The 26,394-nt window shown below is 47.0% G+C and overlaps 1 protein-coding gene across 3 annotated transcripts; it reads right to left on the minus strand.

Moving 5' to 3' along the window:
* Positions 1-21,145, minus strand: ALDOC (aldolase, fructose-bisphosphate C). 3 transcript variants are annotated; one of them, XM_029613966.1, is made up of 9 exons: positions 20,960-21,145; positions 16,966-17,084; positions 16,358-16,569; positions 4,210-4,264; positions 3,592-3,752; positions 3,103-3,186; positions 1,784-1,958; positions 1,145-1,344; positions 1-764 (listed from the first exon to the last, which is right to left on the minus strand). In XM_029613966.1, the coding sequence occupies exons 2-9, from the start codon at positions 17,075-17,077 to the stop codon at positions 669-671; spliced, it is 1,095 nt and encodes a 364-aa protein (XP_029469826.1). In that variant the 5' UTR covers positions 17,078-17,084; positions 20,960-21,145; the 3' UTR covers positions 1-668. The 3 variants fall into 3 exon arrangements, with proteins under 3 accessions (XP_029469826.1, XP_029469824.1, XP_029469825.1); XM_029613964.1 differs by having other exon boundaries at positions 16,966-17,087; XM_029613965.1 differs by lacking the exon at positions 20,960-21,145 and adding an exon at positions 20,412-20,821 and having other exon boundaries at positions 16,966-17,087.
* Between the last annotated feature and the right edge of the window lie 5,249 nt (positions 21,146-26,394).

Genomic DNA, 26,394 nt, shown 5'->3' on the forward strand with positions numbered 1-26,394 from the left:
ACACTTCCCTTTCCTTCTACTTGGTTCATTTTTATTTTTTATACTATTTGGTACGTCAGTTGCATACAGAGAAAGCCCATCACTAATTTTCACAATATACACAGCAGTGACCTGGTCCTGAAAGTTGACTGGTCACATCTGAGCTATTTGGCATCAGGATAACAAGGACCAGACAAAGAATGGACCGGGGCTCCCCGGCAGCCTTGAGAAATCTATATTTTCCACACCAAAGTGCACACGCTAACAGAACAGACATTCCCACGATGGCTAGAAGTGAGAGTTGGCAGATGGCAGGGCAAAACCATCACATACTGGAGCAGCCAGAAACACAGACATCCTCCACCCTCCAACCCAGGGAAAGCCAGGTGGAATCTCTGCAGAAGCTGCTGTCCCTTACCCTAGAGTCCCTGCATTCACTGAAAGAATGGCTGGATCATTAACTTATCTGAAAAAAAATAAATAAAGGGAAGCCCTGTGTCTGAGGATGTAATGGGGGCTCACTCACCCCTCCCCCCCAGACTGCAATCCCTCAGCTGCAGGATTTCATGACATTGCTGGAGGAGGTTTGTGGGACACTGTTCGAAGAATGGGTTTTTTATAGCTACAGGAGGAAGCTAGGTGTTGACTGGCTTGGCTGTGGGATGCAGAAGCAGGAGAGGGTCCAGCTCTCAGTAAGCATGATTCGCCACGTACAGTGATTGCCCAGCAGCTCCTCCGTCCTCCCCGCTGTGCTTGTACTTGCCTTGAGCTGCAAGACCATTCACCTAAACACAAAAGGATTTCAATATGAGCATCTTGTACAACGAAAGCGGAGTAAAACACTGGCACCCCCAGGAACTCTGCTGCTGCCGCCATACAGCCCTGCCCCAAAACTCTGCTGCTGCACATCACTGTCACTACTCCCCACCCCCTGAAAAGGCTACCATTCCTCTGAAATCTGCACCTGTTGCACTCCCACTCTCCAAAAATACTCTGCTGCTGCACATCTCCAAAACACTGCTGCTACCACTGCCAACACTCCCCCAACCCCACACCTCAACCCCACGATGGCTTATCTAGCCTCACATTCTGGCTTTGTTCTACCCTCCTCCTGGCCCCTTCCAACAACTTCCAGCGTGGCCGAGACGGAAGCAGAAATAGCTACCTTTGCACGCTTCAGGAATTCCTCTGTGGCTGTACCCTCGTTCTCTTTCTGTCCACGCCAGGCGTTAAGCGCAGATGCTTGCAGAGCCCGCCCATAAGAGAAGGTTAGAGACCAAGGCCGGAGCAGTGGACAGTTGTTGATAGCATTCAGGTTAATAGAAGCTTCCTCTTCACTCTGCCCTCCAGACAAGAAGGTGATGCCTGCAAGAGAGCCGGAAATGAGTCCTGCTGGCAGCAGAAACCAATCGGCCACCAGAAGCACTACAGGACTTATGGCTACAAGCTTCTGTTTCAGGGCAGACAAAAGCTTCCTGCACTAGAGATTTCCTGGCACTATTTTTCTGTGGATATTTTTCCCCTTCTAGTAGCTGCAGGAAATTTAACTTGTGACCTGGATTGGCCACTGTTGGACCTTTGTTCTTATGCTCAACTCTCAAATAAAAAATGAAATTTCCAACCCATGCAAAATGTCTGCAGGGGAATGAAATAAACTTCAGAGTAGGGCAGGACAGGGGCTCTCAAGGAGCATCTCTTAATTGTCAGCCAAATTATCTATTTCCTAATCTTGCTGCTGCAGAGTTTGCCATGTCTAAACCTGAGTGCGATTACCTAACTCGGGCAGATGGCACCACACCCATACCTGGCACAGCAGGAGGGACAGTACGACGCAGTGCTGTCACTGTTGCTACAGCGATCTCCTCAGCGCTATATTTTATAGGGCAGGCATGACCAGCAGTCACCATATTGGGTTTCAGCAAAGTCCCCTCCAGGTAGATGTGGTGGTCGCTAAGGGCCTTGTACACAGCAGCCAGAACCTACAAGAAACAAGACAATGGACCTCAGAAATCTCATACCCATGAAATATTTCCAAACAGCCAGAAAAGGTGTTAGCCTTTGCTGGATCTGGAAAGGATACAGAGCCTGTCACCTCTAGGACTGGAGGCTTGGGGGATGGGCAGAGGGATACAGAGCCTGTCACCTCTAGGACTGGAGGGCTCAGGGAATGGAGGCAGGGATACAGAGCCTGTCACCTCTAGGACTGGAGGGCTCAGGGGATGGGTGCAGGGATACAGAGCCTGTCACCTCTAGGACTGGAGGGCTCAGGGGGTGGAGGCAGGGATACAGAACCTGTCACCTCTAGGACTGGAGGGCTCAGGGGATGGGTGCAGGGATACAGAGCCTGTCACCTCTAGGACTGGAGGGCTCAGGGGATGGAGGCAGGGATACAGAGCCTGTCACCACTAGGACTGGAGGGCTCAGGGGATGGGGGCAGGGATACAGAACCTGTCACCTCTAGGACTGGAGGGCTCAGGGGATGGGTGCAGGGATACAGAGCAGTCACCTCTAGGACTGGAGGGCTCAGGGGATGGGTGCAGGGATACAGAGCAGTCACTTCTAGGACTGGAGGGCTCAGGGGATGGAGGCAGGGATACAGAGCCTGTCACCACTAGGACTGGAGGGCTCAGGGGATGGGGGCAGGGATACAGAGCCTGTCACCTCTAGGACTGGAGGGCTCAGGGGATGGGTGCAGGGATACAGAGCTGTCACCTCTAGGACTGGAGGGCTCAGGGGATGGGTGCAGGGATACAGAGCTGTCACCTCTAGGACTGGAGGGCTCAGGGGATGGGTGCAGGGATAACTTTTGAACTGTAAGTCATCAACTGAATCCCCAAGGTTGGTGAATTATGAAATGAAAGCCAACAAACAACAAAAACATTAAAAGTGAGACTGTTTCACTGGATTAAATAGATTTCTTAATACATTGTTAGTCCAATAAAAGGTCTCACTTTTCATCCTTATTGCCATGCATTCAAGTGGACGACCACTGCAGTCACACTGCTTCCAGTTCATTTTATAACAAGCAGCTTGCTTCACCTTCTAAGGACTAGACAGCAACCAATGTCTCTGTTTTGTGTATGGCGCATGCTAATTTGGAAGCCCTGGCACTGCCAGACTCACCTTCTCAGTCACATACTGGCATCGTTTCAGGTCATGGTCACCATCTGGCAGAATCTCTGGCTCCACAATGGGCACTATGCCATTCTAAAGAGAAAAGACAGCAGGCAGAGGAGATTTAAACTCCAGCAGAGGAAGGGGAAAGCAGAAATTCTCTTAATTCTTTGTCCTCAAGACACTATGGAGGGATTTGCTTCTCCCTTGCACAAGGAACGTTTCAGAGATGCTCTGTGTCCACAGAATACACTGTGAAGGGATCTCTTTCCTCTTGTACTGGCCAGAAGATCCTCAATACTCAGCAGTTTTTCAGCCCCAGCAATGCACAGAACACTCCCATCACCCTGCTCCTTGATGTCACAATGAATTGCAGTAAATCAAGCAGCTCCTGCTCTATCCCCGTTACTCCACCCCGGGATGCAACCCTTGTTCTCTTCCCTGCACTGAAGGGGAAGAACATTTTCATCACTTTCTGACTGGGACTGGTGGGCTCACCTGCTGGCAGATGCTGGCATAGCGGGCCAGTACATTGGCATTCTCCATGATAGCCAGAGACGAGGGAGTATTCTCGCTAATCTTAAGAACACAGCGCCACTTGGCAAAGTCTGCTCCATCTTTTTTGTATTGGGCACAACGTTCGGATAACCCATCCAGTCCTGCCCCAAGGAAAAAAAATATCCATGACAAGAGAAGTGGACATTCATCCTATGACATCACTGTGTAAATATGCAGATGACATAAGCATCCATCCCATGACGTATCAACTCCCATCCAACTGAAATATCTAACTCTGCATGAAACATCCATCCCATGAGTAAATCTTCCTCAGACAGACATTCTCCCCAGCCCCAGGCATTAAACCAATCCTAAAACATGTGTTTCATGAGCTAGCAAAGATCCAGCCTACAGAGACTCAAACATTCAGCAGATACTCATGGAAAGACCTAATGAGGCTAAGCATAGTCACATACAACTTGCCCATCCAGTGAGCCATAAGTGCATGAAGCCCTTCTTTCTCCAGACAGCGACCACTGCAGGTAGCCTCCTCCCGTCCCCACATAGCCACAGGAACCTGCCAGCTAGTTACGGTGCAATGAAGTCCTACTGCTGTACCTTGAGTTGTAGTTTCGCCATCTGTTCCAGCTAGAGGGACAACACCTTTATCTACCTGGAAAGGAGAAGAAGATCCTGCATCTATTACACAGAAACAAACTCAACAGGAAAGTTAGAGCTCCCTTCGTGGCTGTCCAGTCTTCCATCCCAGGCAACGCCTCTGTCAGTACAGTTTCTGCTGCATAAGGGACAGCTTATTTGCACCTACATAGGCAGAAATCCCAAACCTTGCAACCCCACCACCCCTTATTGGAAATCCTGTGCACACGCACGCATCCCTCTCGACAGTTAGATTTTGCTTCCCTTGAGCTGTGCAAAGCCCTGGTCCTGACGTGCAATATAAAACATTCAAGCAGGAACACGATAAAGCCACATGTTATCTAAAGAGCATTAGCCTAAACGGGTAGTGCCAAAATAGGAGCAGCAAACATGAAGGCTGTGCCCACTTCTGTCCTATCACAGGAGACACCACCATCAAGGACATGAGCTAAGATGAAAACAGGGTACAGGATTGTAGTGCACACTTATTCGAGTTGGTCTGTAAGCAGGAGGATGACGAAGAGTACAGAAGATATTAAGGGCTTCACTTAGCCAGGAACACAAACCACCACAGCCTGTCACGGTTTTGCCTGTTTCACAGGCTCTCCATGCCCAGGTTCTGCCTGTTGTGCAGCCTTCCTTCCACCAGGGGTCCTCAGCTAGCCTCATCTCCAGCCTTGCCAAGCTCCTCCTCACTGCTCACACCACACCCAAGCCCCAGCCCCATTGAACCTTGCTTTGCCAGAACCTGGGGGCTTCTTCATGGTGTTACTCTCGACTCTCTGATTTGGCCTCTCAACTTGCTCCATACTTTGTGGCCTCAGCCTTTTCTTACCTTATACTTTATCTTGTGGCCTATCTAGGCTTTACCTTGTCTTATGGCCCCTGGGCCTTCTGTTTCCTTGTACCTTACTCAGGTCTTATTTTACCCTGTGGCCTCCTGGCACTCTTATCTTGTGCCTTGTCTTGTGGCTGGGCCTTCTGTTCCCTGGCCCCTTGCTATGTGGCCTCCAGGCCTGCTCTTACCTTAGACCTTACTTTGTGGCTTTCTCAGCCCTTATCCTGCCTTGTGACCTACAGGACTTTTGTACCGCTGTCTTCGGGCCTTAGTATTCTTTGTTCTGTTTTGTCTAGTCCTGCCCTGGTCTGCCTTGTCCAGCCTTGCCCTTGTCTGGTCTTATCGTGCCCTACCCAGTCCAGTCCCTGCTCAGTGTCTTGCCCAAGCTTGTATCTGCATCCAGTCCCAGTCCCTGCTCAGTGTCTTGCCCAAGCTTGTGTCTGCATCCAGTCTCAGTCCCTGCTCAGTGTCCTGCCCAAGCCTGTGTCTGCATCCATTCCCAGTCCCTGCTCAGTGTCCTGCCCAAGCCTGTGCCTGCATCCATTCCCAGTCCCTGCTCAGTGTCCTGCCCAAGCCTGAGTCTGCATCCAGTCCCAGTCCCTGCTAAGTGTCCTGCCCAAGCCTGTGTCTGCATCCAGTTCCAGTCCCTGTCCAGTATCCTGCATAAGCCTGTGTCTGTATCCAGTTACAACTCTTGCTCAGTATCCTGCCCAAGCCTGTGTCTGTATTCAGTTAAAACTCTTATAGAAACATAGAAACATAGAAATGACGGCAGAAGAAGACCAAACGGCCCATCCAGTCTGCCCAGCAAGCTTCACATTTTTTTCTCATACTTATCTGTTTCTCTTAGCTCTTTGGTTCTATTTCCCTTCCACCCCCACCATTAATTTAGAGAGCAGTGATGGAGCTGCAACCAAGTGAAATATCAAGCTTGATTAGTTATGGGTAGTAGGGGAAGTAACCGCCGCAATAAGCAAGCTACACCCATGCTTATTTGTTTTACCCAGACTGTGTTATTCAGCCCTTATTGGTTGTTTTTCTTCTCCCCTGCCGTTGAAGCAGGGAGCTATGCTGGATATGCGTGTAGTATCAGTTTTTCTTCTCCCCTGCCATTGAAGCAGAGAGCTATGCTGGATATGCGTGAAGTATCAGTTTTTCTTCTCCCCTGCCGTTGAAGCAGGATATGCATTGAAAGTGAAGTATCAGGCTTATTTGGTTTGGGGTAGTAACCGCCGTAACAAGCCAGCTACTCCCCGCTTTGTGAGTGCGAATCCTTTTTTCTTCTCCCCTGCTGTTGAAGCAGAGAGCTATGCTGGATATGCGTGAAGTATCAGTTTTTCTTCTCCCCTGCCGTTGAAGCAGAGAGCTATGCTGGATATGCGTGAAGTATCAGTTTTTCTTCTCCCCTGCTGTTGAAGCAGGGAGCGATGCTGGATATACGTGAAGTATCAGTTTTTCTTCTCCCCTGCCGTTGAAGCAGGGAGCTATGCTGGATATGCGTGAAGTATCAGTTTTTCTTCTCCCCTGCCGTTGAAGCAGAGAGCTATGCTGGATATGCATCGAAAGTGAAGTATCAGGCTTATTTGGTTTGGGGTAGTAACCGCCGTAACAAGCCAGCTACTCCCCACTTTGTGAGTGCGAATCCTTTTTTCCACATTTCCTCTTGCTGTTGTAGCTTAGAGCGATGTTGGAGTCACAGTAACCATGTGTATGTTTATTGAATAAGGGTATTGTCTCCAGGCAGTAGCCGTCATTCTGGCGAGCCACCCACTCTTTATTGACGGCCTCTTGATTTTATGGATCCACAGTGTTTATCCCACGCCCCTTTGAAGTCCTTCACAGTTCTGGTCTTCACCACTTCCTTCGGAAGGGCATTCCAGGCATCCACCACCCTCTCCGTGAAGAAATACTTCCTGACATTGGTTCTGAATCTTCCTCCCTGGAGCTTCAAATCGTGACCCCTGGTTCTGCTGATTTTTTTCCTATGGAAAAGGTTTGTCGTTGTCTTTGGATCATTAAAACCTTTCAAGTATCTGAAAGTCTGTATCATATCACCTCTGCTCCTCCTTTCCTCCAGGGTGTACATATTTAGATTCTTCAATCTCTCCTCATAAGTCATTTGATGAAGACCTTCCACCTTTTGGTCACCCTTCTCTGGACCGCCTCCATCTTGTCTCTGTCTCTTCGGAGATACGGTCTCCAGAACTGAACACAATACTCCAGGTGAGGTCTCACCAAGGACCTGTACAAGGGGTTAATCACTTCCCTTTTCTTACTCGATATTCCTCTCTCTATGCAGCCCAGCATTCTTCTGGCTTTAGCTATCGCCTTGTCACATTGTTTCGCCGACTTCAGATCATTAGACACCATCACCCCAAGGTCTCTCTCCTGCTCCGTGCACATCAGCCTTTCTCCCCCCATCGAATACAGTTCATTCGGATTTCCACTCCCCATATGCATGACTTTGCACTTCTTGGCATTGAATGTCAGCTGCCATGTCTTCGACCACTCTTCCATCTTCCTTAAATCCCGTCTCATTCTCTCCACTCCTTCCGGCGTGTCCACTCTGTTGCAGATCTTAGTGTCATCCGCAAAAAGACATACCTTACCTTCTATCCCTTCCGCAATGTCGCTCACAAAGATATTGAAAAGGACCGGTCCCAACACCGATCCCTGCGGTACACCGCTTAAAACCGCTCTCTCTTCAGAGAGAGTTCCATTTACCATCACACATTGTCTTCTGTCCGTCAACCAGTTTGTAATCCAGGCCACCACCTCGGCACTCACTCCTAAGCTTCTCATTTTATTCACCAGTCTCCTGTGCGGGACAGTGTCAAAAGCTTTGCTGAAATCCAAGTAGATGACATCGAGTGCTCTTCCTCGATCCAATTCCTTGGTTACCCAGTCAAAAAAATCAATCAGATTTGTCTGACAGGATCTTCCAATGGTGAATCCATGCTGCCTCTGGTCCAGCAATTCTCCCGACTGTAGATAGTTCACTATTCTCTCTTTCAACAGTGACTCCATTACTTTTCCCACCACCGAAGTGAGGCTAACCGGTCTGTAGTTACCAGCCTCTTCTCTGTTCCCACTCTTGTGAAGCGGGACCACCACCGCTCTCCTCCAATCATTCGGCACCACTCCCGTTTCTAGGGATCTATTGAATAGGTCACACAGCAGACCTGCCAGCACATCTCTGAGCTCCCTCAGTATTCTGGGATGAACTTCATCAGGCCCCATGGCTTTGTCCACTTTCAGTTTCACCAGCTCTTCCCATACACCAGCTCTTCCCATACATTTTCTACTGTAAATTGCTCAGTATCCCATTACCCTCCTGCTCCAGTATCCTGTCCGCAGTTCCAGCCTGAGCCTGTCCAGTCTGTCTAGCTTACACATTGATATTCTGCTGCTGAAGCCAAGTTCTACCGGCTCCCAGAACCCAAGGGCTCAACCTGCAGGGGAGGGAGCTGGCTAGGCAGAAGATAAACCCCAGTCCAGCCTTGCTCCTGAAAGGCTGTACCATGACACTGTCTAAGGCAGGCATAGGAAAACTAGTTCTTATCTGCTAATTTTTGTTCCTAGAGTCCAACAGATCAGTCCAGATGCAGGGTTTTTCTCTTATCAGTAGATGGTGACAAAGAAAAAAAAAGCTTTTACTGTATATTAGCCAATTTGCCACCTGCAGTCGCTCAAAATGACCTGTACCCAAATACAGCCAGGGGGAGGTAACCTCTCAATAGTAAAAGATAATAGCAAGAGAAAGCCTTCATTTCAACAAGCACAGCAACTTCTGGTCTATGTACAACACAGTATAGAGCAGTCTTTAAAAACCAGGGCAGGGCTCTGCACTGATCTGTGGGACTCCAGGAACAAAAATTAGCAGATAAGAACCAATTTTCCTTTTCTTATTGTCCCCCAGATCAGTTCAATCACATGGAATGTATCCAAGCTCTCCTATATTGGGCAGGAACCTGAAAGATCTGATTGCAACATACCCCCTCCAAAACCAGCTGCATCCAGAGCTCAAACATTGTGTCGATAATGCTTGGCAAAAGTGTTGAAAGACCAGGTTGCTGCCTGGCACATCTCCTATGGCGACACCAGCTGACATTCTGCCCAGGAAGTAGCTTGCACCTGAGTGGAATGAGCCCCAAGTCCCTCTGGAACCGGGATTCCTTTGCTTATATAAGCCAAAGTGATGGCCTCCTTTATCCAACAGGAGACAGTCGCTTTTGACGCCTTCTCCCCTTTGTTGCACCATGCAAAAAGCACAATCGGATGATCTGTCTTCCGAAAGCTGCTTGTGACTTCAAATAGTGCAGAAGTACCCTGTGTACATCCAACAAATAAAGCTCTCGAGCCTGCCAAGTGGATGATTCCACATCCTCCAAGAAAGGCAATTCAACCGATTGACTCAAATGAAAGATGGGACTGCATGCGGCCATACCCTGATTTCCGAAAACTGAAAGAAAGGATCCCTGCATCCCTCCACGACAAGGCCTGTAGCTCTGAAATACGGTGGGTGGGGAATAGATTAGCTACCAAAAAGACAGTTTTCAAAGTGAGGTGCTTCAAAGACTCTCCATAAGGGCTCAAAAGGTGGTTTGCGCAGAGCTCTCAAAACCAAATTGAGGTTCATGGGGGGCATCACCCTTCTGACTGATGGCTGCAAATACTTCATCCCCTTCAAAAATCACACAATGTCCAGATGGGATGCTAGAGAGGATCTGTGGCGTCTCCCCCTGAAAGTGGCTAAGGCTGCGACCTGTAACCGAAGAGAACTCGGAGCCAGCCCCTTCTGCAATCCTCTTCAAGAATGAAAGAACTCGAGGCACAGATGCTTGTAATCAAATTTGCAGATGATACAAAATTGTTCAGAGTGGTTAAATCACAAGCGGATTGTGATAAATTGCAGGAGGACCTTGTGAGACTGGAAAATTGGGCATTCAAATGGCAGATGAAGTTTAATGTGGATAAGTGCAAGGTGATGCATATAGGGAAAAATAACCCATGCTATAATTACACAATGTTGGGTTCCATATTAGGAGCTACCACCCAGGAAAAAGATCTAGGATTCATAGTGGATAAATACATTGAAATTGTCGGCTCAGTGTGCTGCAGCAGTCAAAAAAGCAAACAGAATGTTAAGAATTATTAGGAAGGGAATGGTGAATAAAACAGAAAATGTCATAATGCCTCTGTATCGCTCCATGGTGAGACCACACCTTGAATACTGTGTACAATTCTGGTCGCCGCATCTCAAAAAAGATATAGTTGCAACGGAGAAGGTACAGAGAAGGGCAACCAAAATGATAAAAGGAATGGAACAGCTCCCCTATGAGGAAAGGCTAAAGAGGTTAGGACTGTTCAGCTTGGAGAAGAGACGGCTGAGGGGGGGATATGTTAGAGGTGTTTAAAATCATGAGAGGTCTAGAACGGCTAAATGTGAATCAGTTATTTACTGTTTTGGATAATAGAAGGACTAGGGGGCACTCCATGAAGTTAGCATGTGGCACATTTAAAACTAATCGGAGAAAGTTCTTTTTCACTCAGTGAGCAATTAATCTCTGGAATTTGTTGCCAGAGGATGTGGTTAGTGCAGTTAGTGTAGCTGGGTTTAAAAAAGGTTTGGCCAAGATCTAGGTGGAGAAGTCCATTACCTGCTATTAATCAAGTTGACTTAGAAAATAGCCACTACTATTACTGGCATCAGTAGCATGGGATAGACTTAGTTTTTGGGTACCTGCAGCCTGGATTGGCCACTGTTGGAAACAGGATGCTGGGCTTGATGGACCCTTAGTCTGACCCAGTATGGCATGTTCTTATGCAGTGGGGCCACCCCTTCTTTCAAGACAAGAATTCAAACACCTTCCACTTCCACATGTACGCTAATGACCGCAGGTTTTCTCACCAGTAGCAAAGTTGCGATAACCTTCTCTGAGTAACCCCATGCTTTCAACCGATTCCACTCAAAAGCCAAGGCACGAGGCAAGAAAATAGGACCTTGGTGCAACAACCTGGGATTATGACCCAACTTTAATGGACTGTCTACTGCTAAGTTTACTAGATCTGCAAACCACAGCCTCCAAGGCTACTCTGGAGCCACCAGAATTACTTTATTTGGACATGCCTCTGTAATGGGGGTTTGTCTAATTGCTAGCCTTACTTAGCCAACCTCAGTGAGTGAAATAACTGTGAGGTAAAGGTCGCAGAGAAGGAAGATGTCTGCCATGCTGCAAATGCTGTTATGATTAGACATCTCTGGGAACTATGATTAATTTTTCTTCTAAGGACTATGCAGATGTTTACACTCAAATTTGCTCAAGTGCTGATCCCGTGAGAACAGTTAGAAGCTCAGACAAGAAACGGAGTAGTAGGGCACGGGAGCAAACACCAAATAGTACCAAAGTTTGGGAAGCAGATGTGCTGACCCGTGAAAAGAAAAATGGGGAGGGGGAGTCCCCTAAAAGTAAGCGGGGCTGTAAGGATCCTTGGTACTTAGACTTCCAGCGCTGAGACCGCAGACAGATTTCTTGGGCCTGTTTCAACTTTTGTTAGGAACGTAAGGTTTTCTCTCTTTATGTGTGTCTTAATACTTTTCTAGTAGTTATTTGCTTGCAATCAACTCTTTAGTGCTTGCTGTTATTCATCAATGGGGAGGGAAGACGAGAAATTGGATTCAGATTCAGACAACCACCAACATGGTCTCTGACTTTTACGGTCTGGGGTACTGATATGCTACCAAAGGAAAAGCCCAGGACTGCTTCCTCAGTCAAGTCTATAAGCAAAGCATGTCAAGGTGCACTGTCTGAACTTTCAAGAAGTCTCATCACCCATTAAAAAAAGAAACATGAGATAACTTGCACGGCAGATACTACCATAAGAAGCTTGCTGGGCAGACTGGATGGACCATCTGGTCCTTTTCAGCCATCATTATGATGTTATATGTGTTATCTTTTTGCTTAGTAAGTGCTCAAATAAACTTGCCATCAAATACATGGAGCCTGCCGTATGTGTTTGTATGTCAGAGAAGCCTCGAAGTATCTCCTCCTTTCCTGAGAATTAGCCTCAAGGTAGGCCTGTGGAAGACCAGGCAGAGCCCCTCAGTAGAGAGAGATTGAATGAGTGAATGTCAGAATGTAAACGTCTGATAGAGTGTCCCTCCCCCACCTCAGATCTGTCTCTATTCATCTCAGGACTCTGCCTCCCAGTGGCCAAGGACAAAACATATACAAGCAGATAATAAAAATCATTTTCAGGAGGTTTTTCCCCACAAATTTTGGTGGGAAAAATGATTTTCACTCATGAGAAAAAAACAAACTGAAAAGAAAAAAGCAAACAAAAAACAAAAACAAGGCCTCCCAAGGCCAGGATGTCACCCCCCACCCGGCCTCCACTTGTCCAGTCCAGTGGGGATTCACCAGCTTTGGCCTTGGCTTTGCATAGGCTGACTGTGCAGTAGGTCAACGCGCAACCTCGTCCTACTCAAGGCAGATGCCGCAGCCCGGAGGCCAGGCCCAGGCTTCGGATCCTTTTCTTCATCCTCTTCTTCGACACTTGCAAGCCAAATGATGCTGTTTGCTGGAGTTGCGGCAGAGTTACCGGGACGACCCCAGCGGATGGCATTATTTGGCTTGCAAGTGCCAAAGAAAGAAAAGGACAAAGAAGAGGTTATGAGGCATGGGCCTTACCCTGGGCCTAGGCCCTCGTGTTGGGATCTGACCTCCGGGCTGGTTCACAGTGTCAGGGCCCGGGCCGAGGTCCCAGTGTCTGGACCCAGCCTCTGGTGTCTCAGCCTGGGCCTTGGCCAAAGCCGGGAGATCCCCATCAGACCAGGGAAGTGGGGGCCGGGGTGGGAGATCCCGGCCTTGGGAGGCCTCATTTTCATTTTTTTGCCCTTTTTTTTTTGTTTGATTTATTTGTTTTGCCATACATCAAAATGGCACTGTCCACTGGGATGAATGCCCCAGAGTTAATTAACTCCAGCACACCCCAGTGGATGGCGTCATTTGGCTGCAAGTGCCAAAGAAAGAAGAGGATGAAGAGGCTCCAAGGCATGGTCCTGACCCTGGGCCGGGTCGCTGCATTGGGCCTTTGTCTGTGCCCTGGCTGAGGCCTAGGCCCCAGCATAGGACCCAGCCTTCGCTGGATACCTGACAGATAAAGTATGTTTTTATTTTTTATTTTTGGGGGTCTCAACCAAGGCCTCGACTTTGGCCTGTGCTCCGCTGAGACCCCAGCATCACACTTGGGCCCCAGCCTATGCCCTAGGCAAGGCAAGGCCCCGGCTTCGGATCTAAACCTAGGCCCAAATCAGTTTAAAATTAAACAAATTAAATGAATTAGCCTTATTTTGCAGTTTTGTCTTAAAGAAATGCACATCCCTAACAGCAGAAGCCCCCCAGCCAGGACTGTGAAAGAGCATCAAGCCCTTCCACCCTCCCTTCTAGTCTGCTACTGAGAAATTGCAGCGCCTTTGTCTTCAACGTGTTATGTCCACTTGAGGCCCCCCTTCCCACTTTGCCCAGATGAAAGACATCACCTACCTCGACAATTCCCACTCCCCAGGGTTCAGGGTGTGTCTGCTGGAGAAATCTGCCTACATATTATCTACCCCCCCCCCCCCCACCACATAAGACACAGAGAGAAGCAGGGGATGCCGCGCCTCCCACTGGAACAGCTCCCGCACTTACAAGGAAACCACTTGACTCGTTTCCTCCCTGCCGTTTGATATAGTTCACTGCCATCACACGTCGTCAGAGAGAACCTGTATCACACGGCCATGAACCAATGAAAGAAATAGGAGCAACGCCAACCAATTGGCCCTGGTTTCCAGACAGTTGGACTATGCAGCTTCCTCTGATGACCACAGTCCTTGAGCTCTTTCACCCTGACAGGTGGCTCCCCATCCCTTCAGACTGGCAACTGTCATTACTACCACCCAATCCAGAATTGTCCTGTGACAGCCACCAGACAGACTTGACCTGGCCTTTCCAGGTAGGGGCAACCAAAGCTCAAAATTCTCTCTGATTGGGGGTTCCAGCACAACAGCAGTGCTCTCTGCAATGGACACATATGTGCAAATTCCCAGGGCACTAGATCCAGTGAAGACGCCATGGAGCCAGCACCTGAAAGTAGTCCCACACCCTAGGACTGCCATTGCAAAGTATCTGTCATACTTGGGCCTGCAATCCCATTATCTGCTGTGATGATAGAAACACTCTGCCCTCCCTGGTCTCAAAACATACTCCTAGTATTCCAGAGACAGACAATCATGTGACACAATCATTCACAACGCACCAAAGGGATTTTAACACTTGCAGCACCTGCTGTATCAACTGTTGGCAAATGTTCCTCGACTTTGCTCAAATAAACCAGTCGTCCATATAAAAGGGTGAACCAGAATACTCTCCCTGTGGAGATATGCCACCACAACTACCAACACCTTGGTAAAAGTGTGAGGCGCAGTGGCAAGACCAAACGGAAGAGCCTGGAACTGATCATGCTTTCCTAGCACTGCGAATCTGAGAAACCTTTGATGCTCTTCCTGAATGGGAATATACAGATAAGCTTCTGTGAAATGCAGGGACGATAAAAACTCCCCTTTTCTAACTGCCGTGATGACAGAGCGCAGTGTCTCCATGCAAAAATGAGGCACCTTTAAGACCGCATTCACCTTCTTGAGATCCAGAATAGGACAAAAGGTGCCTTCCTTTTGGGGTATCATGAAATATATGAACTATCTCCCTTGTCCTCTTTCCTCTGAGGACACTGGAAGCACTGCATCCAATTCCAAGAGGCGCCTTAGCGTATCCTTAACCACTGTTCACTTGGCCTTGGAGGTACATGGGGAAACTATGAAGAATTTGCATAGCAGACACGCAAAGTCTAATATGAAACCATCTTTTATCAGGGAAAGGACCCACTGATTTGATGTTATCTTGGCCCACTCCTCGAAAAACAGGGTTAGGTGACCCCCAATCCTTTTGCTCCTCCTGAGGCAGATCCCGAGCTTACCTGAGCCAGTTTCCTAAAGCCCTGAAAGGACTTGCCCGAAAACTACCACTGCAAAGACGTAGTCTTTCCCGGCCAATAGCTCCTTTCCTCCTGATACCTTTATCTACTGGGAAACGTTTTCTTGGCCCCTTTAGGCTTATCTTCAGGCAACTTTTCTCCCTTGAATTCACTCCGATGTTTGACCAGTTCCTCCTAGCCTTCACCAAACAAAAGTTTACCCTTGAAGGGGAGGGTACCCAGTTGGAACTTAGACAAAACATCTGCTGACCAATTACATTGCCAAAGCAGAAGAGCTGAATTGGCCGACGACATATTTCTGGCTGATATGTGAAGCAAATCATATAGCGCGTCCGCTATGAAGGCCAGGCCAGGCTCCAAATGTTCTGCCCCTTTAAGCAAGAGCCATGCCCGGTCCTCCTACTGGCAGCTGTTAGATTCAATGGAGACAAGCTCGTATCACAAACCTACTGCATAACGGCCACCCAAATTCCCAGGGCTGTGATTTCAAACACCCTTTTAAGATGAGACTCCATTTTTCAATCCTGCGCATCCCACAGTGCTATACATCCTGCCACCGGAAAAGGAGTTCCCTGAACTGAGAATTCACAGCCACAGAAGAGAGAGAAGGAAGGGACAGAAACTGAAGGAACCAGACCACTGGCTACCCGAATCCTCGCTCAGGACAGGGCAAAGCCTCTCAGGAACCCCTGCTTGCCCCTACTCTTCCCAGGAAATGGTCCTAACACTCCCGGCAGCAATTGCTCTTGTTTTCAGGCCAACTGTAGGTTTTGTACTTCTACCATTTACTGGAGACAGAGAAATTCAGAGGGACTGCAGGTGGCACACTGGGTTAAGTAGCAGTGACAATAAAGATGTTCTTCTCGGTCTACATCTGCTGGTAGGTATGAAAAACCCATGCACCTGGACTAATCTGGGGGACAATAAAGAAAAAACATTTCACCCACACGCATTACATGAATTCATGATTTTCAAAAAAGATTTCATCACCTCACCCCCAGATCAGACACCAGGGAGCACCACCCCTGTCTTTGCCCCCCCGCGGGACATCAGTAGGGCTACCCTTGGGGGACTGACTCCATTCACAGGCCAGCACCCTACTCTCTAGCCTCTCTACCACGCTAGCTGGAAACAGGCTACTTACAACACTAGAATATGGTAATTTAGCATAAGAGAAAGGGCATCCAGCAGTCCCACTGCCTCCTGACTTAACTTGCACAGCCCCTAGCTATGTACCTTGATTCCTACAACAATGCCTTTGTCTTTGATCATTCTCACAAAGGAGGTCCCACAGTCTGCTTTCTGATACATGGTTTCATGGAAGAAAATGACGCCACCAATGCACTTCTTGACCCTGTCATCAGCACTGAAGAGGATCTGGCGGTACAGGCGTCTGTTCTCCTCTGTGTTCTCCACACCAATCTGACTCAGGCGCTTCGCCATGCTCCCTGGAATCACATGGAGAAACGGCAGGTGAGAATCTGGGAATCAGAACAGTCTTGCACCGATTCCCAAGGGCTAGAATGGGCACAGGAAAATGTGATGGGCACTGGAATGGGTAGAGTTACCACACTACTTTATCGGATGTGAAGGAAAGCCATTGAGATTGGCACTGAGCAGATAAGAAGGGACTTGCAGTCTCCTGTGCTACTCCCTGAGGAATGGGTATTACAGCCCCTTACCCAGCAAGTGGGAAGATTCAGAAGTCAAGGAACCAGTCTCCCCAACCCCAGCTCTGCTCCATTCAGACCACAGGCCAACCCAGAAAGAATAAAATTAATGAATCTTAATGCTGCTGGGATTGTCACAGTGATGTTCCCAGGACGGCTCAATGTGTCACTGACCCACAGACTCATCAGCAGCGAGGATCCCTTTCCCTGGGGCAACAATCCGTTGTGCGATATCTGCCAACTCCTTCTTCTGCTCCGCAGTGAATGCTGGGTACTGGTGCGTCATCTTTTCTCTGCTGTGACGAGAAAGAGAGAAAGGAGAGAGTTACTCAGCCACGTTCTTATGGCACAGGAGCACTGGCTGTGGAGAGAGCTCATGGTTCCTGCGGTCCAGGACAGTATTTCTCAAGCTGATCTGGTAGTTCTCCTTAGCCCAGGGAGTCCCGAACCTTTAACCAATGTGACCCTACTTTAGCAATGGATAATTCACATGACCCCAGAGGATGACCAAAACAAATTAGGTGTGCAGTCCTCTACATCCACTCTACTCTCACCCTCCCCTCCAGCTGATTTCCTTCAGTCGATCCTCTCTCACCTCCAAGCCCTTCTTATAACCCCAACTGATCTTTTGTCATTCCCTCCCTCTCTCCCAATACCCTATCGCCCCTCTATCAAGGTGGATGGCAACTGGTGGGAAAAGCAGGCAGGCTGATGTTGGGGAAACATTTTTCTCTCGGGTAGGTTTAGCCAAGCATGAGGATAGAAGAGCAGTGGCACACCCAGCCCCCCCCCCCCCTCCCGCTGACCCCTCTCCCTCCCCTCAGCAGCATTAGTAATGAAAGCCAGTGCAAGCTCACAGGTCGGCTTCCTGTTATCAAAGAAACTGATGTGAGGGCAGGCCCACTGCAGAGCCTAGGAGCTTGTGCGTGCATGTCCCAAAGCTGCTACAGCTGGCACCTGAACACCACTGCTATTTGAGGCACTTGTGACCCCAGTTCGGGTCTCAACCCACAGTTTGGGAAGCCCTGCCTTAGCCAGTTTGGTTTTCAAACTATCCACAATGAATATAAATGAGAGATTTGAAAGCAAGGAAGGCTCCTGCGTAATCATTGCGGATATCCTGAAACTCAAACTGGCTAAGTGGCACTCCAGGACAAGCTTGAGAAATACTGCTGTAGGGAATGGTGCAGGACCACTGCAATCCCAGCCTCTGCCAACAGAAGGTGCTGTAGGGAATGGTGCGGGAGAACTGCAGTCCCAGCCTCCGCCAGCAGGAGGTGCTGTAGGGAATGGTGTGGGACCGCTGCAGTCCCAGCCTCCGCCAGCAGGAGGTGCTGTAGGGAATGGTGTGGGACCGCTGCAGTCCCAGCCTCCGTCAGCAGGAGGTGCTGTAGAGACCAGCAGGTGGTGTAGAGAACGGTGCAGGACCTCTGCAATCCCAGCCTCTCCCAGCAAGAGATGCTGTAGGGAATGGGGCAGGAGGGCTGAGTGTGAGGGAAGCTCACAGCTCTTGTAGGCCCAGCGGGAGGTGCTTACTGTACCTTAAATTGTATCTTCAAGAATTTTAAATGATCAAAATAACCCAGATGTAACCATTATTTCTTTCTAATTCCATGCTGTAGGAAATGAGATCTGCAGTCTTCAGCTACTTACCTATTCTCTTTCCCTAGGTTCCCCTAAATTTCAACTATGCCCACCCCCATACTTAACATTTTTATCATCAAAACTGCACACCACCTTTCCCACTGTAAGAGATTCCTTTCTGTCCCTTAGTCCTTGCATCGCCAAGGAGGAATAGCCACTAACGCATCCTTCTGCTTTTTCCTGTCATATTCGGGGAAGGCAGCAAGTCATTAACCGTTAATTACAAAGCAAGGAACATGGAGCCCTGCAGGAACCTGATGCCAGATTATGTAACAGCCATGGATGCATCCAGCTCTGGGTAATGAGCACACCACAGGCTTTCAATGCAAAGCTGCTGCCAAGTCCTCCTCTCCCCATCCCTGAGCTTCACAGCCATCACCAGAGAATGTTCTGGTATGTTTTTTTGTAGCTCGGTAACCGTAAAAAGATACAGCAAGCCCCAGGTCTGCATGCCACCAAGAGACATTTCCCAATCATAAGAATACAATAATCATACAGTCAGTATTTAGGGAAATGCCTGCAGTCCCCAGGCTCTTCCAGCCAGAAGTGCTGAAGGCAGGGAATGATACAGGAGAACTGGCTGGGGGAGCTCACACGTCTCGCAGGTCCAGCCTCTCCCAGTGGTAGGTGTTGTAGGGAATGATGCAGCCGGCCTGGCTGAGGAGTTCCCAAGGTCCTGCAGTCCCAGCCTATCCCTGCAGGAGGCGCTGTAGGGAATGGTGCAGAAGCCCTGGCTGAAGGGGCACTCAGCAGTCTCAGCCTCTTCTAGTGGGAAGCACGGTATGGTACTAAGCATCTAAGTTTTAGACCAGCTAGGTACTCAAGGCAGTGCAGGCACCGATATGATCTAGGTGGACTCAAGTTTGGCAGCACTGCACTGGCAGGTGTTTAGAGCTGAATGTTACGCTCAAGAGACAACGTTAGAAACATCAGCAAGATGCCTCCTGTTCTCATTCTAATAAAGTCAAGAAAGGCAAATGTTGGCAGCTCACTGGCAAGATTCCCTTGTAGAATATTTAAGAAGTTAACCCTTGCAGGGCTGTTATGCAGCTTCTGGGATACCATCCAGATTCTAAAGACATGATGAAATGAAGGGGGGGGGGGGGGGGAGGGTAATGTCTCCAAATGGGTTCATTTTGCACATATCTTGACTGGAATAAACCTCTCTCAGAAGCCAGGGGCAGTTAGGCTGCCGCAGTGCTCTGGCCTAGTCAAAGGCGCTTTGATCTCTCGCTCTCTCCTTTTCAACTTTTCTCAGACGAGAAAAAAGATTCAACATAGTTTGCCATTTTCTGTATGTCTTTGGCAACCGAAACCTATCATGTGCTGTGGGAAAACTTACACCCCAGCCCTTCCATCCTTGTAACATAGGTGCAGATTTCAGAGTCGGGATCTGGAACTGACTGCCACAGCATGCCAGGCTCCAGTACTGAGAGCCTGAACACAACCAGGGCAGGATAATGCCAGCATGGAGTCAAGGTTAGAGCTGCTCCTGCTCATCCTTCTCTGAATGACCTTGTCCTGTCCTTTGCTCTACTGCCTAGGCAGCCTGCAGGGTCCGAGATCAGAGCCACACCAGTATATACGTCCCTTCAGGACTAGACCCAGATATAGCACATATGATCAGAAGGTGAACACTATTCTCAGATACTGGAAATAAAACAATTCAAAGCAGTCTCCGAATACTGGAAATAATTCAATAACTGGTAAAACCAGCAGTTATCAGATTAAAACATTTTCTCTCTCTCTTCCGTTTGAGAATGGAGGGTTTGATCCATGAGAATGTATTCTAACACTTGGGTGGAGACACAAAAACCTACATTAGTATCCTTCTAAATGACCAAGCAGATCCCCAGGCAGCCGGACTGGGTCAAATATTTCTGATCCAGGCGCCGAAAGTCAATGCAACACATCCCGTCTGTGCTTTGCAATGTAAGAGAAAGGATCACGGATATTTCATCCCAGCATTGATTTACCTAATTAACAATTAGGAAGCAATAGTTTTCTTCTCCCCATCTTTTTCACACAGAGCAGTGCTGGCTCAGAAGAGGATGGGGGAGCAGAACGGGGCTAAAAATCCCCTTGGGAATGACCCTCGGACCTCCCAGGAAATTAAAGCAGGAATGAGGTACAAAAGGCACATATACGAAAGGTGAGGACGATGGAGAGATGGGCAAGAATGAGATGCAGAGACAGAAAAATGTAGAAGAGGAGAGGGATGCAGGAAGGTAGAAGGCCAGGTGAGGAGAGGAGTGGGAAAGGGAGACACAGGAATTCAGCCCCAATCACCGCTGTTTCGCCCATGCGATCCTTCTGCAGCCGCAAGACTGCTAGGAGGAGCTGGGATTGGGCTCCATGCAGGAGCGGTGGCTGCCTCACCCCCTCCTTTACCCTGTATCCAGACAAGGTTTCCTCTGCCTCTCTCCCCTCCTCCTCTACCCTGTATCCAGATCTCCTCCCACCTGCATCCGAACCAAGATCCCTCTACGACTCTTCCCCGTTCTCTACCCTGTGTCCTGCTCACCTGCGTCCGGACTCCTCAGCTGCTCGCGCTGTATCCGAGCCTCTGATTGCCGCAGAGCTACGTGACTCCCAGAGCCCAGTGCGAGGGCAGGGCTATGTCGTCAGCACTGTATTAGGTTAGGCCTGAGCATGACGTCACCAGCACTGGCTCCCCTGTTAGGATGGTGAAAGGGCTTTGGGGCGGGGGAGCTGCAAAGAATCTTGACGAGCAGAGGCGGACCTAGCAGATATAGAGATTTATTCCCCCCCCCCCCCCCTGTCCCTTAGTGGCTGCTGACACAGCACTTTCTCCTTTAGGAGCAAAGACAGAGCCGTCCTAGAGTGGTGGCAACTTCAAACGCCCCTCATTCCCCCTCCTACCCAGCATCCCCCACAAGCCTTCTCTTCCCCCTCCCCTCTGTATCCTCCTCTTTCTCCACACTTCTTGCCCTGCATCACCCTAGGCAGTTGCCCTAGGTCTTTCTCTATTCCCCCCCCCCCCCCCAGTTAGGGGGTCATTTTCAAAAGGAGTTACAATATTAGTTACATTTATGGGTGTAACAATTTTCAAAAGCCCTTTACTCCAGTAAAACACACTTGGGGGGAGTAAACAAGTAAATACTTAGGACAATTTAATGGCATATAGTGTAGCAATTTTCAAAAGCCCACTTACTGGAGTAAATGCTTTTTAAAATCAGGCCCTAAGTGTCTTGCATCCCCCTTTCACCCCCAGTCCTGCAGCCTCTCTCCTTTTCAGCCTAATCTACTGGAAAGATTTAGTCCCTTCTTTACTCCTACTAAGCAGAAGCCCACTCCACTCATCCTCTCTCTCTCCCCTGGTTCCTATGCTCCTCAGCCTGCAATGCTCTATTAGACCTGCCCTCTGTAGGCCATGGTGGATGCTGCCCCTGATCAGTAGCATATTCTCTCTTACCAAGATAAAAAGCAGCTAAAGACGTTGAGGCAGCGTATAGATCCACCGATGCATGGTTCAAGAGCATTGATGCCTGGAGGTTATTTATTTTCTTCTAATTTGTCTCCAACAATTAGTACTGAACATTTTACTTTAGTCAGTTTCAATTTGTTGTTAATTTTACCAGCTTTTAGTTCATGAGCCAGCTAAGGCTTTTGCGTAGGTGGCAGATAAAATAAAGTAACCTAGACCTTCCTGCAGTGGCCTCAGCAATAGCCATCACTGGAGAAACTTGCTAGCAAGCCATAAGGCAGCCCCACCTTTTCTCCTACACAAGCTTATTGATTGCAGTATTCTGAAAACAAGAATGACTGGGGGTCCCCCAGCACACTTGGGAACTACTTCCTCCAGTCCTTCACCCTGGCACACCCTCAATTAATTTTCAGGCTCATAGGCAGCCCTTGAGTTTTTATAATTAAACTCAACAATTATATCCCCCCCCCTTCCCAGAACAATCCCATAAAAATCACTGAAATGGGCATTATACTTTTAAATATTAAACTTGCTTTTGCAAAATTTAAGCTTCAGCAATCATGGAACAGTGTCAGATGAATGTGGGCTCTGTGATTTTTGGAAACAGACCATAAAAAAAAATTCCAAGAAATATCTAAAATTTCTCAATTAAAAGACATTCATATGACATTGGTTGAAAGCAATTCTAAAATGGCTGGCTGGGATGAACTGGAATTTTCTCCCTTTACTACTGAAAGGAAAAAAACATTCAAAACATTTGGTAACATCCAAAACCCCAGTAGTTGCAGTTTTCACCACAGCCACCAACGCAGAGGAGTCACTACCCAAAGTGTCCAATTGGTGAGATTATGTTACTGTAACTTAAGGCACGACATTACCAGCATTTGTGAACACAAACCCTGCAAAAATTCACTCAGAATCCATATAGCAAGCCCACCATCCCAACACAGCATTAACTCCCAGAATTCAAACAGCAACAACCCTGCACGAAAAGGCAGCACTGCAAATATTCCACCCGGGCCTAAAACACCACTACACCTTCTAGTGGGAAAACTGAACAAGCTGGATGACAACAGACAGACCCTCACCAAATACAGAATAAGGGATCACGCAATAGAAATATGCAGATAAAAATTCTTCTTTGCGCTATCTGCTCCAGTTCCCCCCCCCCCCCCCCCCCAGATAGGAGGAGGGGGCACAAGAATTGAGAAGGGGCTGGATTATGGAGAGCTGCTCTTTGTTTTGTACTCTGTTCTGTCTTTTCCAGGTTCACATCCATCCCTTTCCAGTTCCTTGCATGATGCTTGGGAGGGGAAGAGAGTGGCGTAGGAAGCAGAGAGCTGATCACTGTTACCTGAGATTTTGGGTACTGGCCAATAGTCATCAGGGCAGAGCCTTGTGTGTTTATGCCCATGGGTAAAAGCAGCCTAGCTAACCCTGCTCCCTTGGGCAGCCACCCCCTCCCTAGTCCTGGCTCTGCTGGAGAGGATATTGTGTCAGAAATCAGAGGGTCTAAGGCAATTATTCATGCCAATATGTCTTTTATTTCCAATTATTTTTAGATTATACAAAAACTAATTCTTGTGCAGGGACTCTATCTTAAATATAATTAGTCAAAGTATCCATTTAAAATAATCCAAACATGCTTTACCCCTCATTAGCTAGACTCCACGCATACTCATTTCACATTCATACCTCATTCCTCAGTCACACCTCACATAAAAATATACAGTTTGAAAATTTGCTTTGTAGCATTACCAGTACAACAATTTTTTTTACATATTTAAACCACATGCACTGATGTTTTCATGTTACATTCAAGGTACACACTTGTTATAACACTTCTAGTTCTATTTTTATGTTAGAGCTTTACATCCAATTAATCAACCATTTATACTGCTGAAGGCCTGATGTATTGTCCGTGTTTGTTCCAAAAGTATTCGTCCAACGAGAGCCTCGTTTCACCCTAAATCTAGGGCTTCTTCAGGGACATCATAGATTAAAGGTTTCTCATTTGTAGCTTAGCTCATAAGATCTAGTACATATGTTCCTGTAAAATCGGTCCACTGCATAACATGTGTATCATTTCACATATCTAAAATATAATAGACAGTATAATCATAGCTAATCTGAATAACTCAATTTTGAATAAATGTAGTCATGACCTCGTGGTCTTAATTGTATCCACAATTAAAAATCAGATGGAGGATATTAATAAAGAGATTGAAAATGAGGCAATAAAAATTCAACAGAATTTTTCCAAGGAAGCTTTTGATTTACAACTAAGTGAATATGAAAAACAATTAGATTCATATCGTAATGATATTAAGAAAATTAAGTTAAGCAAATTTCATCATGATGAAAAAGATCACAGCACGGGATACGTGTATCCCTGGTTGCAGGCCAATAAGAACAGATATAAAGGTAAAGGAGACTTTTCTTCCTCATCGGATGATTCGTCTGATGAGGAAAAACAGAGTAAAAATAGGGAACCTGCTAGACAAGTCCACTTTAAAAATCCAGAAGGGCATCAATATGATGAACATTTACCTGATAAAGAATCTTTTGTAAACAGGGGCAGAGAATCTCGAGGGGAATATCAATCCAGAAATAAAAAACAGCTTGGCTATAGAGAACCGTACAATTTTCGTAGGGGATTCAAATAGTCGTGAACAATATATACAGATTAATCAGGTCAATAATGTGGTCAATTTATCTTCTAAAATTTTCTCTAAATCTGCAATAGATGTACTTAATAACGGATTGTCTTTCATCCCTAGCAGCAAGCATGACAGTTTCGACACTCGCACTGAATTAAAACGATTTTTCCGTAGACTTAGATTAAAGGATTTTTTGGGGCCTCAGCAAGCCCCTTTTAATAACAATCTTCTTACTAAACCTACAGGCTGGATTCTGTTGGAGCCTCCCAATCCACTCATAGTAGCATTTGAAACTTTGGTCACACAAGATGTGCAGGATTTAGAAGCACAAGAGGAGTGGATTAAGTTCAATATCTCTAAAGAAGAAAAATTGGCAATACAACAGTTATGAGAGGATAAAGAAATAGTCATAAAGGGAGCAGATAAAGGGGGTGCCCTGGTTATAATGGATGTAACAATGTAGGAAGATGAGGCATGGCATCAACTTAATAACACTACTTTTTATGAAAGTATTGAGGATGACCCAGGTTATCAGATTATGCAGCAGATTAATAATATTCTTGATAAGGCATTTAAAGATCATGTTATATCTTTAAGAGAAAAATGATTTCTGCAAATTGAATGTTTTCAGACACTATATATTTATTTTGTGCCAAAAATCCATAAGTCCTTAGATAAACCACCTGGGAGACCCATAGTTTCAGGAAGAGGGTCTTTGTTTGAAGGACCAGCGAAATATATTGATAATATGTTACAACCCTTAGTAAAAGATATTACATCATATGTACGAGATTCAACAGAATTTATTAATATGATTGAAGGGTTAAGATCATATACCTAGTGGTAGTAGATAGCTGACAGCGGATATAACATCTCTTTATACGCATATCCCTCAAACCCAGGCTCTTGACATCATCAACTTGTCCATGATTAAATTACATATCATTGGGCGTAAGAAAGCATTTGTTATACAGTTGGCTGAAATTGTATTTCTCATTTCTATTTTCAATTTCAAGGCAAATTATTTAAACAAATTAAAGGGATCCCCATGGAGTCACCCCTTGTTTCCTCTGTGGCATGCTTGTAGGTCAGTGCATATGAGGAGGCATTTTTATACACCTCTGATTTTTTCCAACATGTCAGTTTCTATAATAATAACTCCTTCTAATAATAATAACTTCTAACTCCTTCTATAATAATAACTCCTTCTAATAGAGGAGTGCCGCAAGGATCATCACTTTCACCCACCCTTTTCAATGTCTACCTGCTACCACTCTGCCAACTACTTACAAAATTAAGCCTGAAACATTTCCTTTTTGCAGACGACGTACAGATCGTAATCCCTATAAAAGAATCAATCTCAAAAACAATGGAATACTGGGACAGTTGCCTATTAGAAATTAAACTTCTCCTCAACAGTCTAAACCTTGTACTCAATGCTTCGAAAACAGAATTCCTGCTCATATCACCGGAAAACAATAACACACTTCCTAAACCACCCACACTCCTTCAAACAACCCACGTAAGAGACTTAGGAGCCATCCTAGACAATCGTCTCAACCTCAAAACATTCATTAACCAAACCACCAAAGATTGCTTCTACAAATTACATATCCTGAAAAGAATAAAACCGCTGTTTCACACTCAGGACTTCAGAACAATCCTGCAAGCAATAATCTTTTCCAAACTAGATTATTGCAACTCATTACTATTAGGCCTCCCAGCTTCTTACACCAAACCTTTACAAATGGTTCAGAACTCTGCAGCCAGAGTCCTTACAAATTCCAGGAAAATTGACCACATTTCACCTATTCTCAAAAACCTCCATTGGCTTCCAATCCACTATAGAAT

This window comes from Rhinatrema bivittatum, chromosome 8 (assembly GCF_901001135.1).
Source record: "Rhinatrema bivittatum chromosome 8, aRhiBiv1.1, whole genome shotgun sequence".
Classification (NCBI taxonomy): Eukaryota; Metazoa; Chordata; class Amphibia; order Gymnophiona; family Rhinatrematidae; genus Rhinatrema; species Rhinatrema bivittatum.